The 21,128-nt window shown below is 33.0% G+C and overlaps 1 protein-coding gene across 7 annotated transcripts in view; it reads left to right on the forward strand.

Moving 5' to 3' along the window:
• Positions 1-21,128, forward strand: part of AOPEP (aminopeptidase O (putative)) — a 632,574-nt gene that overhangs the window by 576,788 nt on the left and 34,658 nt on the right. For all 7 annotated transcript variants that reach the window (XM_074201225.1, XM_074201224.1, XM_074201223.1 and 4 more), the window contains one exon: positions 13,364-13,480. In XM_074201225.1, coding sequence (XP_074057326.1) covers positions 13,364-13,480 — 117 coding nt within the window. The remainder of the gene's footprint in view (positions 1-13,363; positions 13,481-21,128) is intronic.

The raw sequence follows: 21,128 nt of genomic DNA on the forward strand, positions 1-21,128 counted from the left end.
TATTCAGGAGTAAGTTGTTATTTTAAAATAATTTTATTCAAGTGAATTTTCTTACCAGAAATAAAAATTATAAGACTAGCATAAGTTGTTCCTGCAAATTAGATCCTTATGTAACCAATGTGCAAAAGTTTAGAATTTTTGATTTTAGGATTTTTTTTTTCTGAAATGACTCACTGACCCTTTAGTACAGATGAATGTCCCTGCCTTCCCAGAGCTGTACATCATCTCTATACTTAGCAGACTTCTTGGAAAGATTCTGAAATTGGACTTGAGTTTGAATTCTAATTTTGTTAGTACATATAAGACCTTGAACAAATCACTTAAACTCTGGACCTCAGTTTTTTCATCTCTCTAAAATTAGGGGGTTGAACCAGATCACATCTAAGAGCTCTTCCACTTCTACAATTATGAGCTTGGGGTTTCCAGAAGTAATGTCTATATGAAGACCTTGGTATTTCATTAGTTGGTTCACTTTGAGTATAAAGAAAAGTTTGGATAATCTTGAAGAATTTGATATTCATTTTGTTAAAGTATAAAACATAACTGCTTCAATAATTGTAAAATTCCAAAATGAATACTTATACCATCAAATTAATCAACTGACCAGCTTTGTAATTGTGCTAATATGTAGAGTAGGAGTTATATTTCATTTTAAATAACAATCCAATGTGGCATCTACCAAAAAAGGGTTTTCAGCTTTAATTCCTGCTATAAAGTGGTATCTAGTTTTTATTAAATTATGAATATTGATCATAACCATATGTCAATCATGAATTTGTTTTGCATAATTGAGTAGTTTCACTTTCAAGAAAGCATCTTATTGGCTATGATTGTTCTCACTCTCTTTGATATACTAAAAATAGAAACAAATTTATTTAAATGTGGAAAGTAACTTATTTGAACTACTTTTGGGAACAATCTTTTCACCATCCAAATTATGCACGAAATTTTCCTAAAAACTATTTCAGAAAAATGATATATAAAACAGATGGATTTTTAAAAACTCCAAGTTTAACTGTAAATTTTAAAAGACTTGGGACAGAGGGGTGGAGAGGGACTTTTTAATTCTTTTGGATTGGGTATTTTAAGTGAAAAAGATTTAGAAAAATCATTAATTAGTATTTTCTGGAATTAAAATCACTTAGTGCTGTTAAAAAAATGGTTACTATATTAAATAAAATTGAGTTTTGCACACATTTATCATTTACCAATGATTTGTTAAACTATGCAGTTTGAAACTTTTTGCTATTTTTTAGGGATATATGTATGCCCAATAATTTAACTGACCAAAAATTATGGCTTACAATGGAAAATAGCTTAGTTTTAACCACACTGTTGCAGACACCTATGAAAGGAGTATCTTATTCATATTGGAGTTAAGTCCATAATTAGCTACTATTGGTAATTATTCTTTTCCACATTTTTTTAGACTTTAATCCATCCATTGAATTTTGAGAATTTGACCTGTAGAATATTTCTAGGGCAGTGAATGAGGTGACTTTTCAAATTTCCTGGTACTATTTAAACTTCTGGCTGCTTCACAATGTAATGAGTTTAAACTGAACTTGTGTTTACAAGTTATTGCATAAATTAGATGTAAGATTATATTGTTTAAATTCTCTTGAATCATTAAATTTTGTGTTAAAGCACACTGTTTCAATCGTTTCTCCACTGGTAAATAACTTCTGAATTACAATGTTTGATTTTTTAAACTTTTTAATCATTAGGGTTTGGAGACCCCTAAACTACTGTGCAATCAAATTTAGCTTCCTTGTATTGCCTTTGATACTTTTAACATTCTGTTTCTTATTTGTGTGTGTGAGCACTTAATCACAATATTTGCATCCAAGAGTCCTTTCTCTTTTGTGATAAATGCTAGGCAATGTTTCTATCAGAGTAGCTGTTTTAATTGGACAAAGATCGATGGGAAGACTTTAAAAGCCTCTCTATTAGGTCTCATAAGTCAGTGTAATTCCCATTCTACATTTTCCACCAAATGTTCATGTTCTTTCAGCAGTATGAATTTCTATGAAGTTAAGAGGTACCCCAGTTAATAGGAGTTTGTGTTATATAAAAACTTTTCTATCTTAAAACAGGGAGGAGTATAAAACATCTGGGAAGGAACACAAAGGTGTTCATAGTTGAGTTAAATGTTTTCTTTCTGCACTTTAGATATATTGATCATGTTATGAAATAGAAGGAAGACTAAATGGGATACGTTACACTAAACAGAAGAATTTTTATAAATAAAAAAATTTTACTCCTTCAGCAGCAGTTTTTGTTATTCTTTTTTCCTTCTTTCATGCCAGTGTACAAAGTCCTTCTAACCAACCACAATTTAATGCTAAGCATTTGAGTTACATTTCTGTGGAATCCCATAGAATGGAAACTACCTTGCAAATGAAAAGCATGCAAGCAAAATTTGATTTTAGTTAGGCTTTTATAGGAAAACTACAGAAATGATCATAGAAGCCAGAATCCCACTGATAAGACATTTAGGCTTTATCTTTGGATTTAGGAGTTATAGGAAAGTTAATATATTTCATAAGTCCACCAAAAAGACTAAAGGAAAACTTTATTCCTAGATGAGTTAATCTATTCTGTGCCCCAGATTAAAGTCATTCATTTCTCTTTACCAGTCTGTTTACTGTTCTCTACTTTCTCAAGACCCTAACAAAATTGTTCGTATTATCTTTAAAATATTTTTCCATACTATCCTTTATTTTTTGTCTTGTTTACATTCCTGACAACTGCAAAAAGGAAATACTAAATCATCTATTTTTAATAATGTGACAATGATAGAAATTAATGGGCATTCTTGTATTAGCATGCATATACCAATTGTAATGGATATATGGATTATAGTTTGTACTTTTTTGCTTTTAAGCACCTATAAGAATCAATTATTTTGGTTTAAAATTGAAGAAGGGTATCCATTTCCCTTAAGAAATTTCTCGGTGATAGCTGATAATTCAACACTCATTATACGTTATAAAATATTTGCAGACTTGTAATTATTAAATTTGTTACTCAAATTCAGAAGAAATAATGAGAAACTTTTCTGGGCTGGGATTTAGGTGTGTAGGAACATAAATAAACCACAAAATTATAGAATAACCATCCTTGATATTCGAGCCAAATGGACTGTAACTACAGCCGAATCAACTAATTACATTGAAGATTGAGTAAGCTAGATGTTGAAAGCATGTATGTTTTTTAGACATCTGAGTTAGAGAATTTTTGTTTAATACAAGATCTCTTGGCTTTGCTTTAAAAAAAAAAAAGATGGAAAAGGTTCTACCTCTACATACATGGTAATTTAGGTGATGTCCATATGGTAAAACTTCTCTTAGGGCATGCATAGTCTTAGGGTGATATTTGTCCAGACATTTTTCTAACACATTGTTAGAGGCACTTTCTAGGGTGAGTCTATTTTCACCATAGGAATATAGTTTGATATGAAGGCTAGGTAAGAAATAAAACAAACTAAACCTTTTTTTGGGGGGGGGAAATGAGAATGATATATGCTAGAGTTTTTTCCAAGTTAATAATCTTTTACTAATAGTACAAAATAAATAGTTCAAACTATTTAGGATCTAAGATAATAATAATGAGTCATATTTACATAGCACTTTAGGATCTTCAAAATGATTTAGTTTGGGGGCAACTTTTTAAAAATAATTTTGGAAAAGTAAAAAAATAGTATTTTATTTGAATGGAGAGTTTCAATATCACTTTTAAAAAATGAAATCTTTAAACATGCTATCCTTTAAATCTATCAAATATTCTCAACATTTCATCTGGTTAGAACAGGAACACAACCTTATTTCTTTTATGATGTGTAGTTTGTTCATCACTTCTGTTTCTCATTAATGCTATCTGTTATGCTTGTAGGAATAGACTTTTGAAGTTGAAACTTTTTAAATTATATATTATTTTTGAAATGCGGTTATGCTCAAGGGTAAAGTTATGATGAAACATTTCTTTGTGAACACTGAGGCTAGATAAAACCTGACTAAACCTGCATTAGAAGCCACCTGGTGTCCATTTTGCTGGCTAAGCACTTCATTAAAGCATATAGGTTTAATCATTTATGATGTTTCAGTGCACTTAGATTGGATTGCAGATGTTGGGCTTTTTCTTAAGTGAATCTTCTGTCCATTAAGTAAATTATTGGAAAATATTTTGTAACTGTTTAATAAAACATGTTTCCTCTTATTAATTAGTGGTGTCAGCTGTCCTTTAAAAATTTTTTTAAAAAATAGTCCAAACTGCCAATCCAAGATAACTGGTAAGAAAATTCAAATATTTTAGAATGGTAAATCCACACTTAATTTATATAAATTACAACTATTTATGATTCAGCTTTATCAATACTAGAAGCCTTTGAGAATATCAGAATATCACTTTACAAAAAAATTAGGAAGGTGACTTTTAAAAAAAAAGTTTTTAATGTTTATTCAACAAAGTTATATCAGTTGACCAATACATAGTCATAATAAGAGTAAATATATATTTTCTCAATAGAATTATAAAAGTATAAAATAGTACTTTGGGGTTATTAAAGAATGCACACTTTTTAATGTAATAATACATTAAAATATGCCATGACAGGAATGTGCGAAGATGAATAACTTAGGAATTTATAGTTGTCTTTAAAGAAGAAATATTTTCCTTTATGAATATTAAACTCATAAAAATGAAATCTCTCTGGTCACTTTATCTTTTGCTATATAATAGCAAATTGCATGAGATTTTTTTTAAATATACCACTATCACCGAAGACAAGTTTCTTTCTGACAAAATACTTCTAAGTTCTCAATTTTATTATTTTGAAAGTTCTTTTTCTGTAGTATCCCCCAAAAGTATAGTAGATTGTTATAAATGACTTTCAGGAAGAGGGAAGGTCCACATTAGATTACATAAATTGTAAATTACACAAAGGTAGCAGAAGGAAATCGCAAAAGCATTTTATTATTTTATCCTTTTTAGTATTGATGCCTTTTAATGAGAGCATCTACACACTTTCTTTGTTGAAAAAATATTTCAAATGAGATAATATGTGAAGTGGATGGAAACCTTAAGCACTATATAAATGTTGGCAATATCATCATCATCATATACTTCATATTAATTACAAATTCACTATTAAAAGTAGATACCATTGTTACTTCTGAGAATATTTCCCATATTGTTTTGTCTAGTATTTGCAGTAGGCTATTTGTGCTTGAATTCTGATGTTAAAATGATTTGGTGTGCTTCATTATTTTTCTATGTAGAGTTTAACATCTAAAGATTTCTTTGCGTGGGTCAGACTTTTCTTTTTTTAAAAAATGATTCAAAAAGGCATTAAAAAGTCAATTCAAGTTGTCTTCAAAAATCAATTACAAACATACAAAATCTTAAGTTTGATAATAATTAAAATGTTAACAACTTGGTAGTTCATAAATACCTCGATACCTTTAATATTTGCCTAAATGATTTTTTAATTGAAGAAAATAGTACAGTTCTATATACTTTAATTGTTATTCATCTATTTCAGTGTCAGAAATAGCATACATGCAACAGAATTTGTGTGCAGTTTTTTTCCTAGGTGCTGAATGATATAGAAAGTTTAGATTAAATGGGGTTCTGTGCCTTCATAGAACTTGCAATATAGTAGAGTATTAATCTAGATATGAAACAAATGAAAAACACTGCAGATTCAGACTTCATTAATCATGAACAATATTTTAAAATTTTGAGGGGCATTTTATTTTAATTTCACCTCAAAGAATTTTAATTTTAGTATAATGCTGATTTTTTTTCTTCTGTCTAATATTGGTTCAGGTTAAATCAAGAGACCCCACTGCATTTAAAATGTCATCACAGTATCCTAGTTAATAGTAGCTAGTAAAGGGAATAAAGCTTTGCTTTCCTGTAAAAGACCTCACAATAGAGATAAAAATGGGCAACATTTTATAAACATTATTTTAGGTAAAACTTGGAAAGACCTTTCCAGTATTCTGTCAGGTGGAAGTGAAGGTAAGAGGATGGATGGTTGTTAATTAAATGTATATGTTGATATGTTGTCTTGCCCTATACCTCTATAATCTTTTTAATGTTTGAGAAGGGTTACATTTTTTGTTTTAAGAAAACTGTCATATCAAGAGAATCAGAGAGAAAAACTGTGGAAGAAAGTGATTTAACTATACCAGATAAAAGTGGTAATTATTAAAACAATCTGGTACTGGCTAAGAAATAGCCAGGTGGGGATCAATGGAATTAGATTAGGTACAAATTACATTATAGTAAGTGACCATAGTAATCTTGTATAAAATAAACCCAAAGATTCAAACTTTTGGAACGGAAACTCATTATTTGATAAAACCTGCTGGGAAAATTGGAAAATAGTATGGTAGATACTTAAGTATAGATCAATATTCACATTGTATATACCAAGGTAAGCTAAAAATGGATATGTGATTTGCACATATAGAGTGGTGCCATAAGCAAATAAAGAGAGAATGGAATAGTTTGATCTGTCAGATTTGTGAATGAAAGAAGAATTTAGGGCCAAAGAAGATATAAAGAGAATTATAAAATATAAAATGGAATTTTAATTAAATAAAATTTAAAAGGTTTTGTATAAATAAAACCAATGCAACCAAAATTATAAGCAAAGCAGAAAACTGGGGAGGGAAATTTTGCAGCAGATATTTCTGATAAATATCTCACTTCTCAAATATGTAGGGAACTGAATCAAATTTATAAAAGTACAAGTCATTCTTCAATTGATACATGATCAACAGATATGAGCAGGTAGTTTTCAAACAAAGAAATCGAAATTGCAGTTAAATAAAAAAATGCTCGAGGAGCAGCTAGGTGGCACAGTAAATAGAGCACTGACCCTGGAGTCAGGAGGACCTGGGTTCAAATCTAGCATCAGACACTTAATTACTGCCTAAATGTGTGACCTTGGGCAAGTCACTCTTAACCCCATTGCCTTAAATAAATATTTTTTTTAAAAAAGTGTTCTAAATCCCTATTGATTGAAGAAATGCAAATTAAAACAATTGTGAGGTACCCCTTACACCTATCAGATTGGCTAATATAACAAAAAAAAAGGAAATGTTGGGTGAGGGGATTTAGAAAAACTGGGACATTAATGCATTGTTGGTGGGAATTATAAACTTATCCAATCATTCCGGAGAGCATTTAGAACCCAAAGAACTATAAAACTGTGTATGCTCTTTGATCCAGCAGGATCTGCTAGGTCTATATCACAGACATTCAAAAAAAGGGAAAAGACCTAATTTTATAGAAATATTTATAGCAGCCCTTTTTGTGGTGGCTAACAATTGGAAATCAAGAGGATGCCCTTCATTTGTGGAAATGACTGAACAAGCTATGGTATGTGATTATATGTAATGTTGAAATATTATTGTGCTATATGGAATCATTTAATGAAATTGTGCTATTAGAAATGACAAACAGGATGATTTCAGGAAAATTGGAAAGTTTTACATAAATGGATGCATAGTGGAATGAACAGAACCAGGAAGACATAGTACACAGTAACAGCAATATAGTTTGATGAAGAATTGGGAATGATTTAGCTAATTTCAGCAACACATTTATACAAGAGAGTCCCAAAGGACTAATGAATGAAGCATACTATTCCCCTCCAAAGAAAGAACTGATATTGTTTGAATACAGATTGAAATATGCTGTTTTTCACTTTTTCATGTTTTCTTTTATTCTAATCTTCTTGTTCAAAATGACTAATATGGAAATGTTTTACATAACTGCACATGTATAGCCTCTATCGGATGACTTATTGTTTCAGTAAGCGGAGGGAGAAGAAGGAAGGATAGAATTTGGACCTCAAAACTTTAAAAATGTTAAAGAATTGAAAAAATTGTATAACTATATCTAGAAAACAACCCTGAAAGCAGAAAGACTTATGGTCCTTGAAAAAACTAGATTTTCCTTTTGTATCCCTCCTTCCTTCCTTCCTTTTTTTTCTCTTTCCTCTTTTGTTCAGATCAAGATGGTCTTGTTCCTGAATCTTTTTGGTATACCAGTACCTGGACTTTCTAGTCTCCATTGATGTGGGAAATATATAAATGAGACTCATTTCACCAGCAGTTGTTAAGTGATTTGGTGGATGGGTGGGTAGATGTTGTGATGAGAAGTCTTGTTTTCTGGATGGGAAAGAATATTTAGACTTTAAGGGAACACTTTTAAAAATTAAATGAAAAAAATTAATTTCTGTCTGTGCGATTACCTTCCTAATCCAAGGGGAAAAGGAAAACTACTGGTTTCTATTGTGTCACTGCAACCAAAAGCTCTTCTGTGTATGGTTTTCAAAGGTCATATTGCTTTAATTCTGGTTTGGACCTTGTTTGTGTTGAATTTCAGCCAGCAAATCTTCAGTATACAAGAGAATTTGAGATTCCCCAACCCCCTCCCTGTTTCTTCTGTTTTTGCTCAGTGTAAACAGTTCCTGCCCTAGTAACATCGACAAATATAGCAGAGAACCCTTTTCTGGTAGAAGACGTCTCTCTAAGCATTTTTTAACCATTTTTGGGAAGAATTGATCTATCTATGTATGTGAAACAGAGAACAATGGAGAGGGAGGCAATAGCTGTAAATTGAAGTGACATCATATGTATTGCTCCCATTGATCCCCTTTTAGTCTCCAGCCAGGATAAAAGGAAACAGCATCAGGGAGGAAGTCTGCCTCATTTAGGCACAGATCCCAGTGTGATAATGGAGTAATAATAGAAATCACTCCACTGTCAATCGGCTGCTGCATTAGTACGAGGCACATTTCCCCTCCAAGGAGGAGGCTTTCAATGACTTCATTCAAGGGCAGGCTGGAGCAGATAAGATATTCAGCCAACCAGCTGTATTCCTTTACTGATTTCCTCCCCTGACTTTGGGGTACAGGGCAGGCAGTGGCAGGCGGCTGGGGATGTTCAGGCCCATAGTGCCATGTCATGTCATGTTTCATGCCTGAAAAAGGTCAGTAGTCCTATATTTCAGGGACATTTTTCTGGGGATTTATTGCATTATACTCATGCAAGAAATACCAACAACCTCCTTTGTGTGGGTGGTCTTCTGGGAGCCAGGTTGGATGACCTTGTAACATCACTAAGAGTTTTTGAAGCGTCAGACTTTGTTTTCTTTGTGCTTCTTGCAGGTTGAGATGGGTTTGGAAAATTCTTATTTTCTTTCCAAGGGCCTCCAAGCCATTCAGAGCCCTGTGGTTTTGCTTTACCACTAAGTTGGCTGATGAGAAAAATACAAGACAGACTTTTTTCTTCCTTTCTCATTAATTAGAAACTGTGGCATTCTCCAAATTTAGAGCAAGAGTAGAAAGCTTTGAAGTGCCAATAAATGGCATTTGTAGTTGGCTGAGGGAACTAAACATTATATTTTTTTTGTTTTTGTCGGACAAGTTTTATGGTTTTATGAGACTCTGTCTTTCAAGTACACACGCAGTGTTGGTGTTCCACAGACTTATTTTGGTTGAGGTTTTGAGTCAGATGAATTTTAAAAGTACTAGCCTGGTCTTCACATGGAAAAAAATCAGTGCAAAAAAAAAGTCCTTGTTTGTCAAGTAAAGAAAAACAGATTTCTATTCCTGTCACTGTTTAGCTATGGTTGTGAACCATAAGGAAAAGGAAAGTAATATTAGTCACGTTTAAGGCAATGGAGATACCGCTCAAAATGCTTAATTTTTTTTTCTTAATCATTTGGTAGCAAAGTTGAAGCTGTAACTGTATCAGCATTGATATACCAAAATACAGTTTCCCTAAAAGTCATGTGAAATTAATTTGATTTTTACATGGGTGGGAATAGAACAGTCTACAGAGTATGCCTCCCATTATCATCATGCCAGATGCCAGGGAAAGATTCCCATCACAATACAATATTATATTGTGAAGATATTTAATAGTATGAGAAATCCTTTACTTTTAAACATTTTTATTTTTGCTATATTTCTTTTAGTTATATGTTGCCCTTAGGGAGCTATTTTTGTGATATTTTGCTTTGAAACACTTTTATGTAGCCTGAATCCCTTTTTAAAATACCAAGAAGACATTAAAATTAGCCTAATTTAAAAATCAAGGCATGTAAAATGGGATCTAAATCATCTATTAAACAATCCTAATGCTATTTCATTGCATCCTTTTGTTTAGAAAAAAACAAAAACACATTTCTCCCTAAATTTAAAGGGGGGGAAGCAGCGTGAGGACACAAACTTTTGAACAATTAAAAGGACAGATGGCTACAATTTATTTCTCATGGAGGGTAATTCATACAATTCTACTCCAAGGAACAGGAAAAAAAAATCTGCAAACATTAGTATGGAATGTGTTCGTTGTATTTATAAAGATACCACATTGAATTTTGCTCATCTTTGAACAAGCTAGATCTTGCATTTAACAGACCTGCTTTGTGTTGCTGAAAGGGGGGAAAAGTTGAAGGAATGTGCTTACATGTTTATATGTGTTACCTTTTAGCTTTTTAGGTAAGGACAAAGTTTGAAGTTTGTGCTCATGAAGAAGTTTGTAATTAAAGATCTGCCAATTTCCTCCCCATCTTCTCTAACTTTCAATCGCCTGTTCAGAAGTATATGACTTGGTCCTAAATATTTCTTTTGAGTGAAATGTATTGGAAAAAATCTTCAATTTTTTTAGATATAATATTGCATTCATGTTTATTAATAGGTAGACCAGCAAACGTAGTGACATATGTTATTAGAGCTAAAATGGTCTTCAGAGATCAACTAGTCAAACCTCATTTTACAGTAGAGAAAACAGACTAAAGAGAAGTTAAATGGCTTGCAAAATATTCACCATAAGTAGCTGAGCTGGAGTTAAGATTCAGATCCTTTGTCTTTCCTTTTGATACAGTTAAGTTTGAAAAAGATGGAAAAGTTTTTAAATTCGTTTGGCACAGAAATTCATGTAACTACATATAATTGAGATTTTGTTGAGCTAACTAGCTAACTCAGGGTTTCTTTGCCTTTTATAAATTGAATTGAATTAGATTGTTCTAAATTAGTTCCTAAACTTGACTTAGAACAATAGCTCTTTGTTGGGTTTCCTCTAAACAGTTAGGTTAAAAGTAGTGGCATTTCTTCTTGCCCTTTTATTTTCTGAAGTTCTCAGAATTAGGAGATATTAGTTTTTGTTTGTATTGGTTTCCCCAGATAAGGGAAGGGTTCCTTATAGATAATTGATATTCTATAATAGTATCATGCTTTATAGGTATTATAAAAGACATGTTAACAATTTGCTTGAGTTTTAAAAATTATGATTTTTGCATGATCAATGCATGCATATACAACTACTGTTTTTGTAAAATACCTTTGTAAGACAGTTTACATAAATTTCCAGTTTGACCTCAACCTACTCTTCCAGATAACTCCCCTAGGTACCCACCAAATCACACTACTCAACAACCCCCAAATATTCTGTGCATTTTCTGCTACTGTACTAATCACAGCTGACATTTATATAGTGCTTAACAAAAGTTGACAAAGTATTTTATTGGATCCTTATAATAACCTTGTAAAGTACAAAGTACTTTAGATTTATTAGTATTTTATAGATGTGTAAACTGAGGCCCAGAGAAATTAAGCCATTTGTCCATAATCACATGAAGAGAAAATCCCGAAGCAGGATCTTTATATCATTTACAGTACCCAGTCACTTCATTTATATTTGTTTAAAGAAAAAGTATAAGGATCAAGAAAACGCAACTCTAGGAATTAATATCTTAAACACCTCAAATTGTTTCCTTTTTTAAAATCTCATAAACTTTAAATGTATAACTCAAAGCCTTAAAAACAACAAGTAGTGTTGAAATTTTGTATTTACAAGGCATTTCATAAACATCAAAAAAGTATAACTTCTAAAAACTGGAAAGTATTAGTGATTCTGTGATCCTATCAGAAAATTCTAATAATTATTCTACCGAAAACATCTTTTGTTTATCCTAACAACTAGTAAAAGACTTGTTAACTTGAATCCAAATTCAATATTCCAGTGGATCTGTGATCTCACTGATGTGGGTATTTCTTCAATACAGTTTGTAATCCATCCATGCCAGCCCATGTTGTCCAAGGTTTGACTCTTGCCCTTGTCCTCTCCCAAGTTTGCTCTAGGGAATCCATCCAACAAGCTAGTGACTATCTTCAAGTTCTCCTGAAATTTTAGGGGATGCCAATAGAGCATGCTAACTGATACATCAGCTATTACTTGTTCTCAATTTTGTCACCAACCAATATTCTCTTTGAAATATATTTCTTAAACGTACTTCTCCTTCATAATTCCTCATTTGTAATATGTAGCCTTTTCGTTCCTGCCTTGCCCTTCAGGTGATCCCTAATTTCAGTTCTTAAGAGATTATAGTATTATATAAATCATAGCTATAAACAGTTATCAAAAGAAAATTGGCATTATAAGATGAGCCTTTGTTTCAAGGAAAAGTATGGAGTCATTAAAAGAACAATAAGTTCCCAAAGGAAATTCAGTCCATTCTTTCTGCTATTCATTTTTTAACCTATTTCATGATTCATTTGTAGTTTACCTACACATCTGCATACACATACACGTTGATGGACAGGCTGTATAGGTTGACTGTCCAATTGCCTATCAAAGTCTAGACAATATATGTTTTCTAGCACTTGAGTATATTTTTAAATAGTCTTATCTATAAATGATTTATTTGTTTATATAATATTATTAGAGGAAGCACTTAAGTACTTATGCTCTTATGTTCCTTATATTTTCATTTCCATTGGCTTTTTCCTTGAATTATCAAATTTTGTTTGTCAGAATCAGAGAAATAGATGATAGATAGATAGATCCTGAGACATAGTGCTTATGTCCCAATATATTACCTATTTATTAGCATATTTCAGGTTCTCAGTTTTAGAAAAATGAATGATAGCTTCTTCCCTACTGCTGTGCCTAAAATTGGGTGGGCTCTTAAAATTAAACACCTAAGTGGATTTTTTTTCTATTTCTTTGTCTCTCCCAGCAAAATGGCATTATTTAACATAGACATTCCATAAAAGAAGATCCAATAAAGCATGATAATGTTTCATTAAGATAAACATGGTTTTTGTCATTTCTAAAAATAGAAATGAAATGAAAAACCATGGAAAATGAGGTTTAATTAGTCCCTAGAATGGAGTCTTTCTGAATTCAGACAATGTAAAGTCAACTCTAAAGTCTCCCATATTTTAGACACATACTATAATTATGCAGGTTACTCTAGACTTGTTGTCTTTGGTATGTTTTCATTTAATTACTCAGTAAACTAAGTTCTATTCTCATAATACATTTTATTTTACTCTTAGCTTCTTCCAGACCAGCTGGTCTTACTTCTGGAGTCTCTGCTAGAGGAGAAGACATTATGTCCCAGAATTCTGCAGAGCCTAGAGAAAACGTACCACCTCCGGGAGCAGGATGCAGAGGTAATTCATTAACAGACCCTCTGAGATATTAAACAGTGTCTGAGCTATTGCCTAGGAATGTTGACATTTCATTAGAACCCTGGACTATTCAAGCTACTTTTTTGCATTAGCAAAAGCTGTAACTGTTTCTTTATTTGTGAAGGACAAGAAATATGTGCCTTAATTAATCTGTTTTTTGGTTCTGCTTGCCCTGTGCCCAGTGTTAACCTTCATGTTACCTATACACTGGTGGCATTTCATTCATTTAATGATAGTTTTACTTATTTGGGCTTTTTGAGATCCCTAGCCATTTTCATAACTTAAATTATGAACACTTACATGTGTATGTCCTCAGGGGATAATAAGCAGGCTGATACAAAAATGGGATGATGTCTGTTAACATAGGTACACATCATAGCCTGTAATGGTTTTTGAATTATAAAGTTAGGGTGGGGTATGTGTAATCTTGCAGGTTGGCAGAAGTGAGATGCTGTTACACATTAATGAATCTTGGACAGAATTTGTTAGAACTTGTTGTTTGAATTAGTTAGGACAGGAAGGGGGACCATATGTAAAGGAAATGAAAGCTAAAGCTATCAAAGCCATGTTTGAAAAGTAAGACTGGATATTTGTGGGATAACAAAATTATTTTATCCAAAATTATTCTTTGTTTAATATAGCATATGTATGGGAAAGGGGAATGGGAATGCAATGTAAGTACTTAGGTGAATACAGTTTTTGATCATTTAATGTTTCTCAGTGAATGTTGCAGTTGTTGAATAATCATAGGAGGAAAATGAAGACAGTAAAAAGGGAAATCTTATGTGAAACAGATTTAAGATGGAATTCCCTGCAGCTATTAGAAAAATGTGTTTATTAAGTACCATGCCATTCCAAAGGATGTAAATGTCTTAGATGAGTGACTAAACCTTCAAAAATTAACTGAGTTTGAATTATGTCCAATTAAAAACCACTCTAAATACTGTAGAAAGTTTATCAAATTATAATTGGAATAGTATGATAATAGCTAAAATTGAGATATATTGAGAAAACTGGCTCATTACTGTTATATTAAAACAGTGAGATGAACATTGTAGTTCCTCTCAGAACCCCCTATATATTCACTCCACAGTGCAAGGATATAGCTTTTCCCCAATAAGGTCAGGCCAACATCTTAACTGTTGCTATTTATTTCAGCTTTTTTTATTTTGTTTATATGAGTTTCCAAATGCAAGATTTATTTTTAATTAGTGTTCAAATAGACATTTCTATTTATAGCAATTAGGCTATATTTTAATCATAGCTGAATACCAGTGAAATGTCAGGATTCTATAATGGGCAGTGGACAAATTTTAAGGAGGTAGGATCAAAGCTGTCACTGTAGAGTTGCCATTTGATGCCAGCAAATTTTGAGAGGGCAGGCAGGTCTGGTTTTCCCTGTCTTTCTCTAGAGATATAAAATGGATCCTGGTCTTCTCATAATTGTCAGTCTAAATGGATTCATTATTCATAAACTTTAAAGTTTTGAAAAGCTGCTACAAAATTTTCAAGTCCCCAAAGTCAAATTGGGATGGATATTCAAAGAAAGGCATAGTACTAATCTCCAGCTTTTATTTTTTCAAGGTGAAACTATCTGAGCAGACCTTTAACAAATACATAACTAGAGGATGGTACCATTATGGCTTTCAGTAGACATCAATTCATAATCACCAAGAACCCTTTTAAGGGAATGTTCACAAAGCCATAATCACATACCTGAGCAAAAGATTTTAATTTTTTTCCAAATGAGTGCCTCATTGAGATTTTTCTGGAAAATCTTATAAACCTGGAATAATACTAGGATTTTAGATGACTTAGGGTATTTCCCCAAAACCGACATTGAATTGTGTTATCCCTTTCCTCTGTAGATGTAAAAGTGTTAACATTTTTGTTGGAGAAAAGCCTGAGCCTTTTTGTCATTTGGTAAAAAGATCATTAGAACTCTGTCTTTATTTCATTGGTGCCATCATCATTCAATGATGATTGATGCTTGTTACCAAATGGATATCCATGGTCCATAGAGACAAAAACTGTTTTCAAAGGAGGTTGAGAATATGTTCCAATTGAAGGAGGATTTGAAAATGATTCTGAAAGTGTTTTACTAATCATACTATGATGTTCTTCCTTTAGGCCATTCTACAGGACAGATCAGACTAATACATACCACCACCCCCACACACACAACCCTCTCGTTTCTGAATTCTATTATAGGAATGTGTTTGTGTGTGTGTGTGTGTGTGTGTGTGTGTGTGTGTGTGTGTGTGTGTGTACAGCTTACTAGTCATCTGTGGCTGTTGATATTCTTTTCAAAATTTACTAAAAAAAAGGTTTCATTGCTAGTCCTTTTAAATTTCATTTCTCCATTTTAGAAAGCATTTTTAGTAGTTAAAGATTCTTTTGACTGACATCATATGAAAACTTTTATCATTATCATTATTACTGTGTATAAAGTCTAGTCTTGGGTTTGCTATCTCAATATAGCCCCTGCCAAATCAGTACATTTCAGTAACCTATTATTGGGATAACAATCTACATAGTGATATGTCTTCTTGAGTCTAGAATTACCACCTTCTGATTAATGTTGAATAATTTCCCAGTACTCTAAGATGTCCAATTAGCAGATATGAAATCATCTCACATACTTAAGGTGACCACTGTGATAGAATGAATGGTCCAAGCACAGAAGATTCTTGTAGCTATCCTTTTGGCCTCACTGGCACAATTCCTTTCTCAAAAAGAGTCTCAAAGACTCTTGTCTTTGGATCCAGCTAGGGCTTTCACCTTTTTCTACAGTCCAACCTTCCCTGACCATTGAACTCCCAAGTTCTGTCCTTTGAGCCCCTTGTCCTCTAGAAATTCAAGAGGTTCGCTGTACTTTCCCCTTTCCTCAGTTATGGGTACCAAAACAGGATTTTTTTAGTTGCTCTCTTTATATTTCTTTCCATTGCCCTTCCCATTATTGCCCTGTTTCTGGCCCAGTGAAGTTCCAACACCATGGTGCCTAGTAGATATTGGTTAGGAGCATAGCAGGATCAAGGTAAGTAACTGTAGCATCTCTCTTTTTTGTTTGTTTGTTTAGGTTTTTGCAAGGCAGTGAGGTTAAGTGGCTTGCCCAAGGCCACACAGCTAGGTAATATTAAGTAGCTGAGGCCATATTTGAACTCAGGTACTCCTGACTCCAGGGCCCGTGCTCTATTGACTGCACCACCTAGCCACCCCCTGTAGCATCTCTTAATAGATAATTAGTTGATAGTCTAATTTTAGATGGTAACCTTAAGAACAGAGAGTAAAGGAACTAACTGACCACAGAAGTGAGAAAGGGGAATGGAATTAAGGGACCTCTCAAAATTGTATCTGCTAAAACATCCCATGATAGAACTGTAGAGGATAGCTAAGTGACACAGTGGATAGAATGCCAGATCTGTTGTCAAGAAGAGACTTATCTTCTGAGTTCAAAAGCTAGCCTTAAACATTTACTAGCTGTGCGATCCTGGGCAAATAACTTAATCCAGTTTGCCTTGGTTTCCTATCCAGAAAATGAACTGGAGAAGGAAATGACAAACCCCCTCCAAAATCTTTGCCAAGAAAATCTCAAGTGGGTCATTGAAGAGTCAGACACAACAGCAGCAAAGATTCCATACTATGTAAACTCATTACTCTTATATTTTGCATTTTGTTTCATTTTTCCCTTTTGATCCTTAATGAAACCTTTATTTAAAAAGCCTTTTCACATATGAAGGGAAGAAAAGGTTTTCCATGCTGAGACTAAGACAGTTAAGCAGATCATAGGACCCTTAGACACCAAGAGTTGTGCCAGGAGCAACAGTGGGCGTTACAACTCTTCAGACAAATGTGGAACAGCCTGTCCAAGAGGTGGAAACTTGGCAAGACTTACAAGTACTTTTCCTTTCCTGGATGCTTATTCCCTTTCTGCATCTATTTCCTTGGGTGTTTTGATGTCTGCACGTAGAAGTGGTTTTGTTGTTATTCATGTTTGAGAGGGAGATTGGAGTGAGAATGGGGTGATTTAGGTGTCTGATGTTTGTAATAAGTAGTAGAACTTTGTCAATAAGTTTTACTGCCTTTTTTTCACTTTGTCCAATAGCAGGACATAGCATCTGTTGCTCAGACGTTTTGAGTACATAATTACAGTTCTCTCCTAGAATCATCATCATAATGACATTGTTATTATAGCATTGACTTGTCAAGTATTTACTGGTCATTAGCTTTTTGAATACTGTCCCAGCCCAGCTCAGTCATTTATTCCATCTGGAATGTACAAACCTTTACACTCCTTTTTTTTTCTTTTTTTCAGTGCATTGTGATAAGGTCAACACTGCTGTCTTTAAATAACTCATGGTTGACTTTTGGGTAGAGTGATACTATATTCCATATTAAAAAAGAGAGAGAATGAAAGCAAATTGAACAAGATATGCTAATTCACACATCCCAGGCCCTTTCAAAGATTACTAGATCACTGCTACTTCCCACAGAGAGTGAGTTTAGGGGTAGAAACTTGGATTACCTATTTTTAGTAAAAATGAACTACTAGAAAAATTCTGCTTTTATTTAATGAATCAAAAATGTTGTGACATAATGATAGTTATCTGTATATAATGATAGTTATATATAATGATAGTTATCTATCTTGATCAAACAGAACAGCAAGGTAGTAGGGGAAAAATCATTTATAGTAATAGCCTCAGTACTGGAGTTTTTGAAAAAATGACCACAGGTAGGGACAATAAAGACTTAAGAGCTATTACGCATCTATTCCTTGAAGCAAAAAAATTATTTTTCAAGATTCTTTTTCCAAATTAAAAACTTTTCCTTTTATTAATTTTGAAAATAGTTAGCTGAGTCTTAAACCTGGATGAAGTTGAGCACCACAATAATCTTAATTTTTAGTTAAGGATCCCCACGTCTGGCCAAGTACCTTGAGGTAGGCATCGAAAACTTGCTAACCCAGCATTAGGAAAAATCAGAGTCTTACCATTAACTCCTTGAAATTTGGAATTATAAAACTCATTTATCTACTTTATAATGTATAGTGGGGATTAACAAGATTTTTTGTATAGAAATATATAAATAAAATATCTTTATATAAAAAGCAAAATAGTTACAGTGATCCAGAAAAGGAGTTTTTCCAGAGAAAGAAAAGTTTATTAGTTGCTAAAGTTAGTTACCATCAGATACCATTCCTCCTTCTCCAAAAATGAGAATGTTTTGGTTGAGAGGTCCTAGTTTCAGGGATGTTTTGGAAATGAGAGAAGTGTCTACATCAAATGACTCTGCCTTACCCAATATGACCTTTGTGATGCTTTTTCTTCTACTCTGTTTGACACTTAACCATGCTGCCCTACTTTGATGACTGATCTTCCTCACTACTGGATAAGGAAATTTAAATCTCTCCCTCTTTTGAAGACAAGTAAAGCAGATAGAAATCAGAACCAAATCCCATAATTTAGCATTGGCAGCAGCAATAGCCTGGTCCATCTTTATTTCATTATAGGCTTTCCTGATCATAGAAACAAACTGACAAGAGAAATATTACTCTGACCATTTAATAAGGCATTTCCTTATTTAGAATACTATTTTATCTGAGTTACAAAGAAATATAAATGTCTTAATAATCACTAGGGCAGGCTGTTTAAACTTATTTTAAAAAACTACTTTAGCCCACAAATGACTGAACTGTCTTCATCATTTAGTGAAGGAACCAGGGTTATTTAGTAATTGCTCCTGAGATAGTTAAAATTCTTTTAATAAATAATAAATTTCATTTCATTTCTAGTACAGGAAATTCTCATTAATTTGAATTTCTTTGGCATAATTTATAATTTTAAATATAGACTGAAATGTAGTTTGGCAATAGAAAAGATTTCTAAGTATAGTGAAATTATAAAGAGCTGGGAATATTCACCCTGTTTTACAGAATCATAGAACTTAAGTGTTGAGATGAAACCTCAGACCATCTAATCCAACTCATTTCAGAATGAGAATAAAAGAAAACAAAGTTTTTGAAATCCTTTTGGAAACAAACACTTTATATACAATTTATATACAATTAATTGTAAACATCCAATTCCACTTTCATATCCAATGGATAGAGCAGTGGACTAGAAGTTGGGAAACCCCTGACTGGTTAAACAAAGCTCAGCCACAGCCTAATTAGGGCTAACAAGGCAAATCAGTCAGTCTCATTCTCCTTATCTGTAATAAAGAAAATAGCTTTATATGATCTCTCCAGTATCCCTTCCAGCTCTAAAATCCGAAGATTCTGATCTCATCTGTTTATTATTAGATTATTTCAGGATATCTAATTAGCAACATCCTAACAGTATTTATGGTTTATTACTCTATATACTTGAAAACAATAAAATTATAATAGAAATAATTATATATTCTTTACCAATTCATGCCATTCTCTCCTCCCGTTAGTTTGACTCAATGATGTTTTAATATATCTTAAAGCAAAACAAAACTAACATTAAAAAAATCACCCTTTCTCTAATTTTATGCACAACTCTTCAGTCCACATTTTTTGTAGGCTGTCAGGAAGAATCTCCCTCTGAAAGAATGTGCTAAGTAGCAAAAGGTAAATCTTTAAAGATCTTCTTTCATTATTTAGTCCTAGAATAGTGTTCTACTAATGTAGCTTTTTTCCCTGGGGTTCTTGCCTCTTACTTCTTTTTAGGAACAGTAAAAATCAGTCATTCTGTGGTGAGCCTGCCAGCAGCCAGTTCACAAACAACCCCATCCCTGCTAATTTATTCTCTGTCACTTGTTTCTAGAGCCATAGGCATGGCCTCTGAGAGAGAGACAGACAGAGACAGACGTAACCTTGAAAGATATTAAAAACAAAAACCTTTCATGTAATTAGCTTCCACCTGCTTTACATGAAAAGGAAAGGGGGTTATAGGGTGCAGTGTCAGGAAGCAAGGAAAAAGCTGTTTTAACTAGAGTAAATTTTATACATGTCTAACCCCACCAGAAGTCCAGCCTAATTTTTGTTCTTGTAAAAATATTTTCATGCTTAAAAGGTTAAAGAATCAACTTTGTGAGTCCTTCCAAAGATTAGTCAGAACTTTGAAGCATATTAGTTTGTTTCTTATTGAACTTAACTCTGGTCCAAAATTCTATAAAAACTGTATCCCAGGGGAAGCTAAGTGACACAATGGTTGGAGCACCAGCCCTGAGGTCTGGAGAACCTGAGTTCAAATCCAGCCTCAGACACTTAATAATTACCTTGGGCAAGTCACTTAACCCCACTGCCTTTTGCCCCCCCCCAAAAAAAAAACCTGCATCCCAGATCCTGTTTCAATATGAATCTGTCTGGCTCATGGTTAATTAGAAGGAAAATTCCAAAACAATCAAAATTAGACTATTTAAAAATTAGACTATATTTCAAATTTTATTTAGACTAGGACTTGGATTATGACCTGAGTGATAAGTGACTATAAGCATTTATATCCTTTTAACTACTAATTGTATCTTAGGACTAAAGAATTGCTCTACACATGGGAGTCATAGAATTCTGGGGTCATTCCTTTAAATTCACAATTTCTTTCTAATTATGGGGAACTTGGAAATGCAAAACTTACACAGTAAATTTATGTCATGGATCCCC

This window comes from Macrotis lagotis, chromosome X (genome assembly GCF_037893015.1).
Source record: "Macrotis lagotis isolate mMagLag1 chromosome X, bilby.v1.9.chrom.fasta, whole genome shotgun sequence".
Taxonomy (NCBI): Eukaryota; Metazoa; Chordata; class Mammalia; order Peramelemorphia; family Peramelidae; genus Macrotis; species Macrotis lagotis.